The sequence below is a fragment of the Pan paniscus genome, chromosome 21, assembly GCF_029289425.2.
Source record: "Pan paniscus chromosome 21, NHGRI_mPanPan1-v2.0_pri, whole genome shotgun sequence".
Lineage (NCBI taxonomy): Eukaryota > Metazoa > Chordata > Mammalia > Primates > Hominidae > Pan > Pan paniscus.
Window position 1 is genome coordinate 44,754,610 of NC_073270.2, and position 15,997 is coordinate 44,770,606.

Genomic DNA, 15,997 nt, shown 5'->3' on the forward strand with positions numbered 1-15,997 from the left:
GAATTTCTCCCCAGCTCTTCTATGTATTATTTTGTCATTAATTTTTTTTCCCTGAGAAAATATTACTGCCCTGTTATCTTGAGGTCAGCCAAGATATCCCTTGTCCTGGGCTCCTGTTAATGAGTCCAGAGTTGCACTGAGCCTTTTTTAATTTTGACAGCCAGATCTGCTCCATCTAGTATCCTAGTAGCCGACTGTTGGAACTGCAGGATAGCACTTTACATTGATCTCTAGTGTGTTCTCTTTGTTACTCCAGGCATGTTGTAGCCTGTCAGTATTGTGATTCATTTGCCCATTGTATGAGCTCACCTCCCCACCCTGAGTTGTCTGTATTTGAGGCAACTTGTCCATGTGGAGGCGACCCCCACAGTGGCCCCAGATCTTCCCTGAGGAGTGCTGCCAGCTTGTCATCTTGATTGCTCCTACTCTCCTGGAGAGTTAGCAATTTTGACTAGCGTTTGGAAAATTCTTTTATCAGTGTCCTCAGCAACAATGTGGGCTACCTAAGAGGTTCCAGGCTAATCATTCCTTTGAGACAACATTTAGTGTTGATCAGCTCACCACCCCCTGGTAGGACAGCCCAGGACCCCAGGACGCTGGCTTTATTACAATGCCGACGAGGCACTCCGTCACAGCACTTGAAGCACTTCCCCCAAGAAACAGATCATTCTACTGAGTTGGAATTGGAAGTACTATTTCAGAGAAATTAATAGTCCAGTATTGAGCTTTTTTTTTTTTTTTTTTTTTGAGATGGAGTTTTGCTCTTGTTGCCCATGCTAGAGTGCAATGGGGTGATCTTGGCTCATCGCAACCTTTGCCTCCCAGTTTCAAGCGATTCTCCTGCCTCAGCCTCCGGAGTAGCTGGGATTACAGGCATGTGACACCACACCCAACTAATTTTGTACTTTTAGTAGAGACAGGGTTTCTCCATGTTGGCCAGGCTGGTCTTGAGCTCCCGACCTCAAGTGATCTGCCCGCCCTGGCCTCCCAAAGTGCTGGGATTACAGGCATGAGCCACCATGCCTGGTTGTGAGCTTTCTCTTTTCATTATCATTACGTCCCCCTATAGTCATTATCTTTAGTATTTAACTTTGCTTTTTAGATTATAGAAGAAATCACAAGTATTATTTCCATTCCAAAGGAAATTGTTTTGAAAGAGCACCTGCAGAAGATACACATAAACATAGGCAGAGCATTTTATTCCTAAATGTTTTTTCTAAGTGTCCGCATGTTGCTTTTCTCCTCTTTGCTTTTTCCACATGATTTATTCTTGACTTCTGGGGTGGCAGCCAGGAGAGGGATCAAGAAAGGTTGCAAGAGAAGGTGGAGATAATTGTTTTGCTTGTGACAAGTTCAGTCTGCATGCTTTTTTGGTAATATTAAAAATATCTGTGGGAAAGTCTTGCTATAAGTATTTAAAATGTGCTTCAGACAAAATTCTTCTATGTTCCAAGGACCATCCGTGATGACCATGAGCTGCACATACACCCTGCATCAGTCCTCTATGCAGAGAAGCCGCCTCGCTGGTAAGCTCATCCTGCTGCTTAGCCTGTGCCTGCTTTGAACAGGGCCATGTTCTTGTTTTTCTCCTGTACATGTTTCTTGACATTGCCTCTAGAATTGCTGCTCTGGGCTGGGCGTGGTGGCTCACGCCTGTAATCCCAGCACTTTGGGAGGCCATTGTAGGCAGGTCACCTGAGGTCAGGAGTTCAAGACCAGCCTGGCCAACATGGTGAAACCTCGTCTCTACTAAAAATACAAAAATTAGCCAGGCGTGATGGGCACGTCTGTAATCTGAGCTACTCGGGAGGCTGAGGCAGGAGAATTGCTTGAACCTGGGAGGCAGAGGTTGCAGTGAGCTGAGATCACACCACTGCACTCTAGCCTGGGTGACAGAGTGAGATTCCATGTCAAAAAAAAAAAAGAGAATTTCTGCTCTGGCAAAGAGCTTCTTAAGCAAACAGTGATATTTGTCTACTCACTCATCCACTCAGCAAACGTTCATTTTCACCCACTGACTGGAAGCTTAGCCCTGCACGAGGCACAGCTATGCAGAGATGAATTGGGATCCCAGCTCACGGTTCTTTTTTTTTTTTTTTTTTTTTTGAGACAGAGTTTCGCTCTGTCGCCCAGGCTGGAGTGCAGTGGCGGCGCTATCTTGGCTCACTGCAACCCCTGCCTCCCAGGTCCAAGTGATTCTCCTGCCTCAGCCACCTGAGTAGCTGAGACTATAGATGTGTGCAATCACGCCTGGCTAATTTTTGTATTTTTAGTGGAGATGGGGTTTCACTGTGTTGGCCAGGCTGGTCTCCAACTCCTGACCTCAGGTAATCCACCCACCTCGGCCTCCCAAAGCTCTGGGATTACAGGCATGAGCCACTGTACCCGGCCCCAGCCCACAGTTTTGACATAGAGACAGACACAGAGTCAACTACCTTAGGGGAAGGGCTTTACTAGCAGCATGGATGAAGTGCTGGGCTCAGCACATCATGTGCCAGTGAGAGTCAGGGCAGGCAGGCTTCATGGAGGAGATAACATTCATTCTGAACCTGGAAACAAGAGTGTTCAGTCAGAAAGGACCCGGAGGGTATTCCAGGTAGAGAAGTAGCAGGGGCAGAGCCATGGAACATAAAGGAACCTCATGCATTTGGGAAGTGGGGAATCATTGGTATGAGTGGCCCATGCAATGGTGCTGCTCTGTAACACTGCCTGGGAAGAAAGAGGTAAGCACAGAAGTCTAGAGTAGGCCTTTAGACATCTTTATAACATTTCAATGGTTAAGTTTATGTTTCTCCAATTTAATAATAAAAATTGGGGGCTTATATTTTTCTTGTTTACAATTTCATTTTTCTAGAATTCATTTATATTGTATTTTACCAATAAAAAGTACTGATTAAAAGTACTGATCAACCATGGATTGGATTTTGTTTTTTTGAGACAGTGTCTCACTCTGTGTTTTTGAGAGTGTCTCAATCTGTTGCCCAGTGGTGTGATCTTGGCTCACTTCAGTCTCCACCTCCGGGGTTCAAGTGATTCTCCTGCCTCAGCCTCCTGAGTAGCTGGGATTACAGGTGCATGCAACCACGCCCAGCTAATTTTTGTATTTTTAGTAGAGACGGGGTTTCGCCATGTTGGCCAGGCTGGTCTCAAACTCCTGACCTCAGGTGATCCGCCCACCTCAGCCTCCCAAAGTGCTGGGATTACAGGCGTGAGCCACTGTGCCTGGCCCAGATTGGAAATTTTAAAGACAACAACAACTTGTCCTTCTCCAGTTGGAAGATGGAGAAGCCCTGGGAAAAAGGGTGGGGTGTGTGTGAAGAGAGGGAGAGAAGATAGCGGTAGATTTGAAGGCAAGAAGGTCTGTGGTCAAACACTTTGTACCCTAGAATTGCAGCTTTCAAAATGTGGTCTCCAGCCCAGCATCAGTATCACCTGGAAACTTGTACAAAATGCAGCTTCTCAGGCCATGCCAAGTCCCATTCAATCAGAAACTGGACTAGGGCCTAGGACTCCATTTTAACAAACCCTCCAGATGTTTCTGTTGGGCAGTAAAGTTTGAGTTCTATTTCCCTAGACCAAGGAATCGGATTTATCCTGTAGCCACTGCAGACCTAGAAGTTTCTTAGGTTGAAAGCACCTTGGTCGGTTCTGGGTTTAGAAATGTTACCCAGTGACCACACTAATGTGGTCAGGATATGCACACTCGTGTGCAGGATAATTTGAAGAGTGCCCACGCCTGTCATCTCAGCACTTTTGAGAGGCTGAGGCCAGAGGATTGCTTGAGGTCAGGAGTTCAATACCAGCCTGGGTACCATAGCCAGACCTCAACTCTTAAAAAAAAAATTAGCCAGGCATGGTGGCACATGGCTGTAGTACTAGCTACTCAGGAGACTGAGACAGGAGGATCGCTTGAGCCCAGGAGATTGAGGCTTCAGTGAGCCATGATTGCACCACTGCACTCTAGCCTGGGTGACAGAGCAAGACCCTGCCTTTAAAAAAAATTTTTTTTTAAATCAAGAGAGATGCAAAACCTCAATTTTAGATCCTTTTTTTGCTGACTTTTGGGTGGTTAAATTTGGGAGTTGCTTAAAGGAGAAAGGCTTTTCTTTTTCTTGCTTCATTCCTAAGGAGCTCTGAAGGGCAAAGAAAGGTTGGGGAAATAGAGCCAGCCTGAAGCCACGCCATACCATTCAGGTGGCAAAGAAAGTGCCCCCCAATCACGGCCTCTTTGCAGGGGGGCCCTCCTTTTTCCTTTCATCAGCTGAGATTCACTTACTGGTTTTTGAGGGGTGGGGAACCGCAGTATGGCTGGTATGTTTATAGTTACATGGGAAGCCCTGAATTAACACTTTGGATGTTTCAGAAACTGATATCTACTCATATGCACACCTAAAATCAGGGGACTGGATGTTATGCTCTTGGCTCTTTGGTTGTCTATTACCTGAGCCTCAGAAACATTTTTTCCCTTAAATAAAGGTATAATTTATTTACAGTGCAAGATGAGTTTTGACAAATGTGTATACCCATGTAACCTGGACCCACATAAATTATACAATATTGTGATCATTTTAGAAAATTCCTTTGTGTCTCTTTACAGTCAGTTCCCAGCCTCTTTCAGAATCAGGCAAGTCTTTGCCTCCATTTCTGCGTTTTCTAATAAAGTCATTAGGCTCAGTTCAGAGTTCTGTAAATGCAGATGAAGGATCCAGAAAGGTCCTTCACGGATAACTGAGATGTCCCAGAAGTCACTGAGGATTTAGAGTCTCATCTGAAAAATGGACACACCATTACCCAGCACTTAGGTCTTGAGGCTGTGGTGAGCAACATAAATGCATGTGTTTAGCACAGTGTCTGGCACATAAGAGTAGAACCTGTTAAAGGTTAAAGGAGACAGCATGTCTACCTGTGGTTCCTGACTGTCATCACAAGAGGGGGAAATTAGCTCATGTTTCTTTCTCATTTCAGGGTCATCTATAACGAAGTTATACAAACCTCCAAGTATTACATGAGAGATGTGACTGCCATTGAATCGGCCTGGCTGTTGGAGCTGGCTCCACACTTTTATCAACAAGGAACGGTAGGAATGAACTGAGTCTGTGCCCCAGCCACCTGTTCGCAGCCTCTCCATGTTTTCAAATGTACTTTTTTCCTCCAATTTAATGTCCTATGTGTGTTCCCCCTAGTGGTGCATAGGGTGGAAAGGCCATAACCATATCCCCAAAACATTCTGGGAAAGCACTCTAGCGTTTAATTCATAGTGAAGTGCAATTAAAAATAAATCCCCCTAATCTCATAAGAAAAAAAAAAAAGGTATCGCTTTCTTTCTCCTTTTGCTCTTCCAAACTATTTTTTTTTTTTGAGACAGAGTCTTGCTCTGTCACCCAGGCTGGAGTGCAATGGCACGATCATGGCTCACTGCAAGCTCCGTTTCCCGGATTCAAGCAATTCTCCTGCCTTAGCCCCCATGTAGCTGGGATTACAGGTGTGTGCCACCACGTCTGGCTCATTTTTTTCTTTTTCTTTTTTCTTTTCTTTTTTTTTTTTTTGTATTTTTAATAGAGACAACGGTTTCACCATGTTGGCCAGGCTGGTTACAAACTCCTGGCCTCAAGTGATCCACCCACCTCAGCCTCCCAAAGTGCTGGGATTACAGGTATGAGCCAGCAGGCCTGGCCTGAGCTAATTAAAAAAAGTTTTTTTAGGGATGGGGTTTCACTATGTTGCCCAGGCTAGTCTCGAATACCTGGGCTCAAGTGGTGCTCCTGCCTTGGTCTCCCAAATTGCTGGGATTACAGGTGTGAGCCACCATGCCCACCAGTTCGTTTTTTATTTTTATTTATTTATTTTTGGGACAGAGTCTTGCTCTGTCATCCTGGCTGGAATGCAGTGGCACAATCTCAGCTCACTGCAACCTCTGCTTCCCAGGTTCAAGTGATTCTCCTGCCTCAGCCTCTCTAATAGCTGGGATTACAGGCGCATGCCACCATTCCCGGCTAATTTTTGTATTTTTAGTAGAGACAGGGTTTTGCCATATTGGCCAGGCTAGTCTTGAACTCCTGACCTCTGGTGATCCGCCCGCCTTGGTCTCCCAAAGTGTTGGGATTACAGGTGTGAGCCACCACGCCCAGCTCCTTTTTTAAAAGGGTTACAGCCCTGTGCTGTTTGTGGCCTGAAAATACTTGCTTTACATATTTTGCCCAAGTTTACTGTTGTTTACAGCAGAAGAGAAAGTCTGAAACCTTTTTCTCCATTAGGGCCAGAATTGGACTACACAGTGTTTCCAAAGCGATATTTGAATTGATTGCCACATTTAAAAATTGGGAGATTTCATATTAAACATGAATTTCTGGTTTCTCTTGAAAGACATGTTTAGTCTGGCAACACTAGGCTTGCGTTCCTACATGGTGGCATCACAGGGGCTTAGGGGTGGCTGCCTGCTGTCAGTGACATCGCCAGGTGCCGTAGTCCCACGTCACTTGCTTACTTGCCTGCTCCACTCTTGGAGACATTTGAATTTGTGACCCTGTAAATGGAAGGATCTCCTCATCTCTCCTGCTCCAGCAAAGTCAAGGGAAATTGCCCTCTCAAAATTTTATAATATTTAATTTTTATCTAATCAAACAAAAACCATTTCACACCTTTATAGTTCTTCACACATCCCAATTCAGATATTTCAGCTAGAAAGCAGATCAGCCTGCAGGGACTGATAAAAATGCAGTGTGTGTTGTCTTTGCTGAATTAGGTTGATAAGAATAAACCTGGTGAAAGAAAGGCTTTTCCTTCAAAACCTCTCAGGTGGAAAGCAGCAGACTTCAGGAGTGAAGAGAAGGGATCAGAAAGGTAAACTAGAGGTTGAAAGAGGAATGATGCAGTGGTCAAAATGCCTGTTAAAGTAAGAAGATGCAGACAGCCAGAGAAGGATAAGCCTGAAATTGTCTTGGATTCATTTAGACTCTTGGAAACAGAATTAGCCCAGAAGCTGAGTCATTTTCCTTTCTCAGCTCAAAATTCCAGTTTCTTTAGGTCAAACCCACAAAGTTAAAGAGCAAATAGCTTCAGAAGTTTGAAGAAAATAACAAGCCCAAATTTCTTCATTTGTCTCTTTTCTCCAAATGGCTTTTTTATTTTTAAGCCCGTCACCTCCACTGTCATCGGAGTATTTTTAGAGAGGCTGGGACAGACCTTTAGAAATCACCTAGTGCGGCCGAGCACAGTGGCTCACGCCTGTAATCCCAGCACTTTGGGAGGCTGAGGTGGGTGGATCACATGAGGACAGGAGTTCGAGACCAGCCTGGCCAACATGGTGAAACCCCGTCTCTACTAAAAATACAAAAATTAGCCAGGCATGGTGGCATGTGCCTGTAATCCCAGCTACTTGGGAGGCTGAGGCAGGAGAATCACTTGAACCCAGGAGGTGGAGGCTGCAGTGAGCCGAGATCACGCCACTGCACTCCAGCCTAGGCGACAGAGCAAGACTGTCCCAAAAAAAAAAAAAAATTACCTAATATAACAACCTCATTGTATAACGATGGTCCCCAAACCACAGAGAAACTTGTGTTGTTTCTTAACTGTATAGTCCAAGGGCACTTCTACTATTAACTTGTCCAAAGCAGATTGATTTCTCAAAGAACCTCCAGATCTGCAGGGGTTGCCCATGTATGGTAGATGTTCCTTTATTGAACACAGTGCAGCACCTCACAACCTTCCACAGCCCACAGATCATTCACGGCTCTGTTCCTGGCACCTTTGGAGACTTTCCGTCACCGCTGTTTTTTGGAATGTTGCTCTCACCCTGTGTGGAGGCCTGAAATGGTTCAGAGTCAACTTTGTTTATATTCAACATTCTTCCCAGAAAAAAGCACCAAAAATGGCCTCACAGGCACAATGGCATCATCTCCCATCCCCAAGCTAAGGCCGTGGATATCTAACATTAGCTGTAGGGGTTATATCAGGTGACGTGTAGAGAGAGAATTCAGAGAAATTCAGCAAGACCTACAGCTAGACGGGAAGAATGGGGTGACCTATTCAGAGATTTGCCTTCTGGCTTTTAAATTATTTTTCCTTATTCTCAGAGATATCTTCATTATTAGGGAAAACCCTTTTAACATGGCCTTTGCAAGAGCCTGTAGTAGTCCTCCCTCAGGTGTAAGCAGATGGAAAGTCTGAGTTCTTGTAGCTCGTTTAGACCCGGGTCCTGTTCGCTCTGTTGTCTCTCACGTCATACCTGGTGGTGCGCTGTGTCTTCATTCACGCCCTCCATTTTTTCAGGGCCTGCAGTTCTCTCTGGGGGCGATGCGGCTTGATGTTGTGGGGCCATGTGGCTGTGCTAAGAAGTGGGCACACCAGCTCCGGAGCAGTCAGGGTGGGCATTCTCATGTGAGGCTCCCACTGTGTATTAGTTGGCACGGCTTAGGGATCTCTTGGTTATTGATGATTAGTAATGGGCTGTCGGGTATATCCCAGTTGATGAGTGGAGGGAGGTCTTTCATTAAAAGCTTGTATTTACACACTCTGCCTCAAAGGCATTTTTAAGGATTTCTGCCACTTTTGGCTTTGCTTTAGAATGTAAAAAATACTTCATTTTCCAATCCTATTATCTGATGCCTATGATTATAATATTGTGTTTCATGTTATTCATAATGGTAGAAAGTGACATATCTGGGGAAAAAAAAAAAGTGTCACTAGGAGGTGTCCTTTCTGTTTTCCCAGCAAGCTTGTACCCTCCATGTGGGCAGAGGCCGTGTCTTTATCTCCATCCTTGAGCATGGGTACCTGGCGTGTTGAGACGCTTGGTAAATTGACTTCCTTGTTCCTAAAGAGAGGATAATTTTTCTTGACTATTGTCAGGAACTTCTTGGAGATTTGAGGTCACTTCCAGACTGAGCCCAGTCTCCTGAGCACAGTTGTCTGGCTGCGGTGCTGTCCTCTAGGCTGGGGCAGAGGGTGAGTCGTGTCTCAAAAAGAAAACCTTTCCTTGACAGCTTCCGCAGAGCCCTTATAACCAGTTTCAGCCGCTGTGGCTTGGGCCTCGGGTTGCTGGCGGCTGAATTCAGGTCGGCCTCTTCATTGGCCACTTGGGCTTTTTCCTTCCAGGCTATTTCATGAACAGCGCAGCATTTACTGGGAAGGTGTGGACCAGATGGAAGATTTGATGTGGTCATTCATATGGGGATTATGTTGCAGTCTGGTTTCTTTGTCTAATCAACGCCAACTGTAGTGTCTTCTCTTCTGTTGCAGCACCTGTCTCTGAAAGCCAAAAGGGCCAAGGTCCAGGACCAGTGAGAGGAGCCCACAGCTACAGCTGCAGGGACTGCTGGCGTCCTCTCCTCCATGCTGCTGCCCCTGGTCCCAGGTGGGGTGAGCTGGCACCAGCTCCTGTGGAATGTTTGGTTGCTCTGAAGGGGGCTGCGGCCTGTTCATTAGTCCTTTCTTCCTGCTGCCCACAGCATTTGCATCCTTGCTGGGATCCTGGAGGACTTTGTGCATGGGCAGGCATCCTTCTGTGCTGCAGTGGGCCGAGTGGGAGTTGGCTCACTCAGCACGCTCACTAACCCAGCATGCCACTTCCAGCAGGCACGCAGTCCTGGCCCAGCTCTATGGGAAACAAGGAGGAAAGTTAGCCACTGAAGGCCAAAACACCATGTGGGGTGGACAGAGGGTTTGCTGGGCTGGCTTTGCTTTCCCTGCTGGGGCCACGACTGTGTTAACCAATGAGGCGTGCTGCCAGGTGTGAACAAGCGTGTCTCTACGAATGAACGAAACATTGGGGATCTCTGCCGAAACCACCAAAGGGCATGTCTGATGGGCACAGGGGCTCCCAAACCCAGTGGCTTCTGTCTGTCCTTAGCCCTTGTCCCTGTTTATCTGCAGCCAGGAGACTTGCAGGGGATTGGTGATTGATGGAGAGGACTCGTGCGCAGTTTTGTGTTAGCGGAGGATTTGTGTTTCACAAGTGGGCTTAGCGTCCTCTCAGAGTGTAGTGCCAGGTCCTGGTGCCACGCTAGCTGAGCACTCAGGAGAGTTCATCAGCTCAGATCCCACAGGGCCTCCTCTTTAGCAGGAATTCACAACAGTTTGGATGCCCTGAACTTCTGTAGCTCAGGAACATCACTGGTGTATTTGTTTTTTTGTTTGTTTGCTTGGGTTCTTGCAAGAGCGCGCGGGGGCGGTTCTTCCAGCAGGCACTGGTTTTGTTGCCCCAGGGCTGCTTTGCTGTGATGATGATTGCATTTCAACACATGCCAGATGCAGATTTTTTCCCCCTTACTGTTTCAATGACCTTTATTTTAAAAACACATAGCTTGAAAATTTATTTTTATACCGATATTAGTTTGGATGTGCCACTTTTGGCACCAAATGTGTATGTCATTTTTATTTCCATTTTATAAACATGTAAATAATAGTGATAACTTGTTAATAATAGTAAACCTTTATACCTAAAGTAAATGTCTTCCCTCCCACACCTGGTTTTCATGTCTGTATGAAAGATGTTCTAATGAATCTTCCCTCCCACACCTGGTTTTCATGTCTGTATGTTAAGATGTTCTAATGAATCGTTCGAAGTGAGGGCCTGACATTAGCTAAGAAACTTAATGCTGTGGCACACAGCAGCTTTGGGATCTCAGGGACACAGGAAGCCCCTAAAGCAAGATGACATGACTGAATGACCTCAAGACCTGATTAGAGTAAACTGTGGGACATTTAAAAGAAGTCCCAAAGAGGTGCTAATTCGTGGCCAGTTTCCAGTTGGGATCTTCCTGTAGAGAGGTCAGAAACATTATTTTTCAAGTTTGGCTTTAGGACTGGGGCTGATCCTAAAAAGCTTATATGGTGGTGGAAGGGGAAAGGTACAGGTTTCACACCCTCAGGTTGGAGACCAGAGTCCACTGGGAGCCCGGACAATCTGGAGGGAGCACCCAGAGGCAAGCCTGTCCCTGCACGCTGCCTCTACCCCTGGGCCCCTGATCCTGAGCACATGCCTCCCCTCTGTCCCTCCACCTCTCAGAAGGCAGCCCTCCCCAGGCGACACCCCCCAGTGTTGTGTCCTGTGTTACGTCACAGTCTGTGATGGGCGGGACAGGTCCTTGCTGTCCGAAGCAACTGCAAAATCCTGGGCCCACGGGGAGGCCCCTTTACAGTAGGGGTGGTTAAGGCTGGGACCACACAACTCACCAGGGAGTGGGGCCCGGCCTGGGTGAGAGAGATGAGAGCTTTTGACTTTGTCTGTTGCAGGTCTGTGTCCCTGTTCCCATTGTCAGCCCACAGATGGGACAGCAGGGCCTAGTACCTCACAGACTGTCCCCCAGTACTTCCACAGAATTAGTCCCCTCGGGCTCCACACAGGTCTTCAGATACTGCTAGTAAAATTCCCCACAGCATTGCTGTGTCTTTCCTTTGGAGCAAGTGAGAGGGCAGAGAGAAGCTGGCACTGGAAAGCATGGAGGCGGTGGTGCCCTGTAGGCCAAGAGATGGCAGCTTTCTATGTTGGTGGCTTGCAGAGACCCTGCCAGTTTTCTGCCATAGCTGGCTTCCCCTGGGGTTGGACATTGTCGTCACAGGGAGCCCCTGGTTCAGCCAGTGCGCCGCTCAGTCCAGCCAGCAAATGTTGAGCCCTCAGGCCATGTGCATGGCACAGGGATGAGGCGGAGACACTTGACAACAAGTAACCAGATGAGTGGACCAGGATGGAGCTGGGCGCGCGAGAAGGACAGGGTGGCAGGAGATGGCAGAGGTCCAGTAGGGGTTGTTAAGGCCAGGGCTGTATCCACAGAGACTTCCTCACGACAAGATGCTTTCCTGGTGAAAGGACAGACCGCTCTCGTGTTCTTCCCTGGCCATCCCCGCACTGCTGAGCATTTTCATGTGGGCCATGAACTTGGAGAGCTGCCTAGTGCCCCAGCTCCATGCTCCCATCTCCACTGTTTTGTCCTGGTGTCAGCACAGCCTACTACCAGTGCTGCTCCAGCTTCATGGGCTGGGCCCTGCCATTCAGTGCTGGGTTGTCCCCAGCACCCCAGCCCTGCCTTCAGCTCTGTTTTCCAGGGCCCGGCGCTGACAGTGTGGCTGACACATCTCCTAGCCTGAGCAAGAATGTCTGCTGCTGACCAGACGGAGGGTTGGGTGGCTGGGGGAGGGAGGCGCAGGCCAAGGGGCCTAAATCTGGAAAACCACGAGACTCCGTCCTGGAGCCACAAGACTGGATGTCTGGCAGTGAGGCCTGGGAAGCTGTAAGTTGTAAAAGCCCCATCTCAGGTGGTTCTGATGAAGTGGTGGGCTTGGGAATCCTGGGGACAGGAGTTGAAGATGTGAAGACATGCAGCCCAATGGACAGATAGCCCCCAGCGGGGAGATCAGAGCTTCGAGATCAGAGCGTCAGGTCTGAGTGACAACTGATAAATTGTTTCTTCACAAGTGTGCTTAGACCCCAGCCCAATTCCCCTTACGTGTTTCCCCAGAACACAGATCTGTGGGGTTGGGATTCTTCCCCAGGCAGGTTGTGGCAGCAGGCATCAATGTCAGCTCACTATGAATTTTCCTGAGTCCTGCAAAGATGAGGAATGTGTAGTAATGAGCATTTTATAAAGCTTAAGTTTATTCTCTATAAAAGACCATCCTTTAGTGTTTTTTATTTTTTATTTTTTTTTTGAGTCAGAGTCCTGCTCTGTCACCCAGGCTAGAGTGCAGTGGCATGATCTCGGCTCACTGCAACCTCCGCTTCCCGAGTTCAAGCGATTCTCCTGCCTCAGTCTCCCAAGTAGCTGGGATTACAGGCACCTGCCACCACACCCAGCTAATTTTTGTATTTTCAGTGGAGACAGGGTTTCATTGTGTTGGCCAGGTTGGTCTCAAACTCCTGACCTCAAGTGATCTGCCTGCTTTGGCCTCCCAAAGTGCTGGGATTACAGGCATGAGCCACCTTGCCCGGCCATCCTTTAGTCTTGTCTTGGTGCTAAGATGCTTTTAGGAAACAATGGTGATAGTAGATGGTGGTTTTATTTTTTAATGTTTTCTTTGGAAAAATAAAATGTCAACAGTCGTTCATCTATCACCCAATTAAAAACCAATTCAAAATGATGAAACAAAAACTGATATAATCCTCAAGTCTGGGAACTACTGGGTTGTGGCTGAGTGGGCCGGGCAGGGCATCTGGCAGCATCAGCACCAAGATCATCATTCTGGGAAGTGGATCTGAACTGCCAAGCACTCACCTGGGTTTCAAGTGAACTTTGGCGCCGCTGGGGGACATTTCTATCCCCTGGAAGAATTCGAGTCTCAGCCCCATATCCCTTTTTCACCTCAAGATAAGGTCAGATATTTTCCACTCTCCAATGATTCATCTGAATTTTCTCCTCAGCCTTCTAATTTGTGATGAAACAGGATGATGGAACTCTGGATTTCTTGTCAGTTTAATCTGTTTTTTTTTTTCTTTTTTTCTGAGTCATTGGAACTGGAAATAGCCAATCAAATAATTGCACCAACAGCTGGCTACTGTGGATGACCAGGTGGAATTTGCGTGGCAGACGGTCTGGAGAGGGCTTGTCCCTGGGTCCTCACAGTCATTGCTCCCTCCAGCAAGCAAGGATGACACGTTGACGTCTCTGGTGAATCCTGGCGGTGTTCCCTTTTGCACTCTTGGGTGGCATTGGACTTGCTGGAACAGGGCGTCTCCTTGCCTGCTTAAGCGCGGCCAAAGAGATTCCCAGCGCAGCGTTCCCCCAGGCCCTCTGGCACACATGGCCACCGCTCCCACTTGTGGGTTCTCCTGAAGGCAATGAGCAGGCTAGGGAGGCTGGGAGGTTCACAAGGGAGGGGTGGTGCAGGCACAGGATTTAATACCCCAGGATCTCCATAGCCAGGTGAATGACCAGCACAGGCTACTGCCCATGGCTTCTTGACCGTGGCCTCATCAGTGGCTCCAAGTATGAATGTCCTAGCCAGGTTCTTTGCTGGCCTCAGCCTGATGGGCGGACCCATATAGGACCCAAAGGTCGCCTGAGTTCCTTTCTGCGTCCCCACCACTGCCATCAGCCTCTACATCGCCCTGGACCCCAGGAGAGCAGGAGCTGGCTGATAAGGCCTTACCAGCTCACCCTCAGGCTGTTTATTTTAGCCTCGTTCTGTGGTTGCTTTTCTTCCCCGCATTTTAGGCTTGTTCTGTTTTCAAGTGCGGTCTTCAGTTTGCTTGGTGTCTGCTGTCCCTGTGTTTTCCCTTTGCTGTTGTTTTTTTGTTTTTCCTCATGGGTATGCCTCACCCCTTTAATCTCCACCTCTCTGACCTCTGCATTATTTTCCTTTTTACTGCGAAGTTTTAAAAAGAATGCAGTTGTGTTTATTTTTAATGCTCTTCAAAAGTATTTTTTCCTCGACATTTATGTTAACGTCTTGGTCTTTTTTGTACTCTGCTTGTTTGTTTAACTATTATTTTGGACATTTAGGTACAAAAAGCCTCATTTAGTTTTGTTGTTATGGTTCTATAAATATTTTCTTCTGTGATCTTCTTTTGTTTCTTTTTGTTTTGTTTTGATACAGAGTCTCGCTCTGTCACCCAGGCTGGAGTGCAGTGGTGCAATATGGGCTCACTGCTGCCTCGGCCTCCTGGGCTCAAGTGATCCTCCCATCTCAGCCTCCCCGGTAGCTAGTAAAGACGGGGTTTCTTGATGTTGCACAGGCTGGTCTCGAACTCCTGAGCTCTAGTGATCCACCTACCTTGGCCTCCCAAAGTGCTGGGATTACAGGTGTGAGCCACTATGTCTGGCCTTTTCTGTGATTTTCATCTTCCACTTTAGTGTATTAGTTTAAAACTCAACAGTTGACTTCCCATTTTATTTTACTTCCTTTGCGCCCCTTCTCTTCATTTCTTTTTTCTTTTTTTTTTTTTTTTTTGAGACGGAGTCTCGCTCTGTTGCCCAGGCTGGAGTGCAGTGGCATGATCTGGGCTCACTGCAAGCTCCGCCTCCCGGGTTCACGCCATTCTCCTGCCTCAGCCTCCTGAGTAGCTGGGACTACAGGCACCCGCCACCGTGCCTGGCTAATGTTTTGTATTTTTTAGTAGAGATGGGGTTTCACCGTGGTCTTGATCTCCTGACCTCGTGATCCGCCCGCCTTGGCCTCCCAAAGTGCTGGGATTACAGGCGTGAGCCACTGCACCCGGCCTCTTCATTTCTTATTATGCTTAATTTGCTTTAGTGGTTGGCAAAAGGCCTACCTGTAGGTGTGGGAGCTGGGGGAAGGTATTCCAAACAAAGGATTAAATGTCAGGAATGTACAAGGAGCTCCTATAAATCACCAGTGAAAAGACAACTCCAGCAGAAAAAAATGGGCAAAGGGAATGGAAGGCAATGTATAGGGGCAGACCCAAAACTCCACCAAACCACCGAAGAGATATTCAAAGTTAGTCATCAGAAAAACACAAGCTAAAGCAACAATTAGACATCACTCTGCACCAATGAGATTAGCAACACAGTGGAAAGGTGGCGGATGGAGATGCGGCGGCCTCTGTGCACAGCTGGTACAGCAGTCCTGGAGAGCCACCTGGGACTACTCATGTGTGTTCCTGCCCCACAGCCCAGAAACTCTGCTTCTGGGAGTGTGTTCCCAACAAAATTCTCACCCGGGTCCTTAGGAGACACATGTAAGGATGCTTACTGGTGTGATGGATGGGGTGGGGACTAATGTCCATCCCTGGGAGGTGTGCAGGGACAATGTATTGGATGACACTGTGGATCAGTACAGAGCAGGTTCATAGAACACAGACCTGAGAAATAGCTGAGTGGAAGAATTAAGAAACTGCTGTAATCCCAGCACTTTGGAAGGCCGAGGTGGGCAAATCACAAGGTCAAGAGATTGAGACCATCCTGGCCAACATGGTGAAACCCTGTCTCTACTAAAAGTACAAAAACTAGCTGGACGTGGTGGTGTGCACCTGTAGTCCCAGCTACGCGGGAGGCTGAGGCAGGAGAATCACTTGAACCTGGGAGGCTGAGGTTGCAGTGAGCCA

General features: G+C 47.5%; 1 protein-coding gene across 4 annotated transcripts in view; it reads left to right on the top strand.

Annotated features, from left to right (window-relative positions):
• Nucleotides 1–10,460, top strand: part of DHX35 (DEAH-box helicase 35) — a 77,593-nt gene extending 67,133 nt beyond the window's left edge. For all 4 annotated transcript variants that reach the window (XM_003825890.4, XM_008951276.4, XM_063601238.1 and 1 more), the window contains 3 exons: nucleotides 1,455–1,526; nucleotides 4,966–5,077; nucleotides 9,238–10,460. In XM_003825890.4, the coding sequence (XP_003825938.2) occupies nucleotides 1,455–1,526; nucleotides 4,966–5,077; nucleotides 9,238–9,282 (229 nt within the window). In that variant the 3' untranslated portion in view covers nucleotides 9,283–10,460. The remainder of the gene's footprint in view (nucleotides 1–1,454; nucleotides 1,527–4,965; nucleotides 5,078–9,237) is intronic.
• The last annotated feature ends 5,537 nt before the right edge of the window (nucleotides 10,461–15,997 follow it).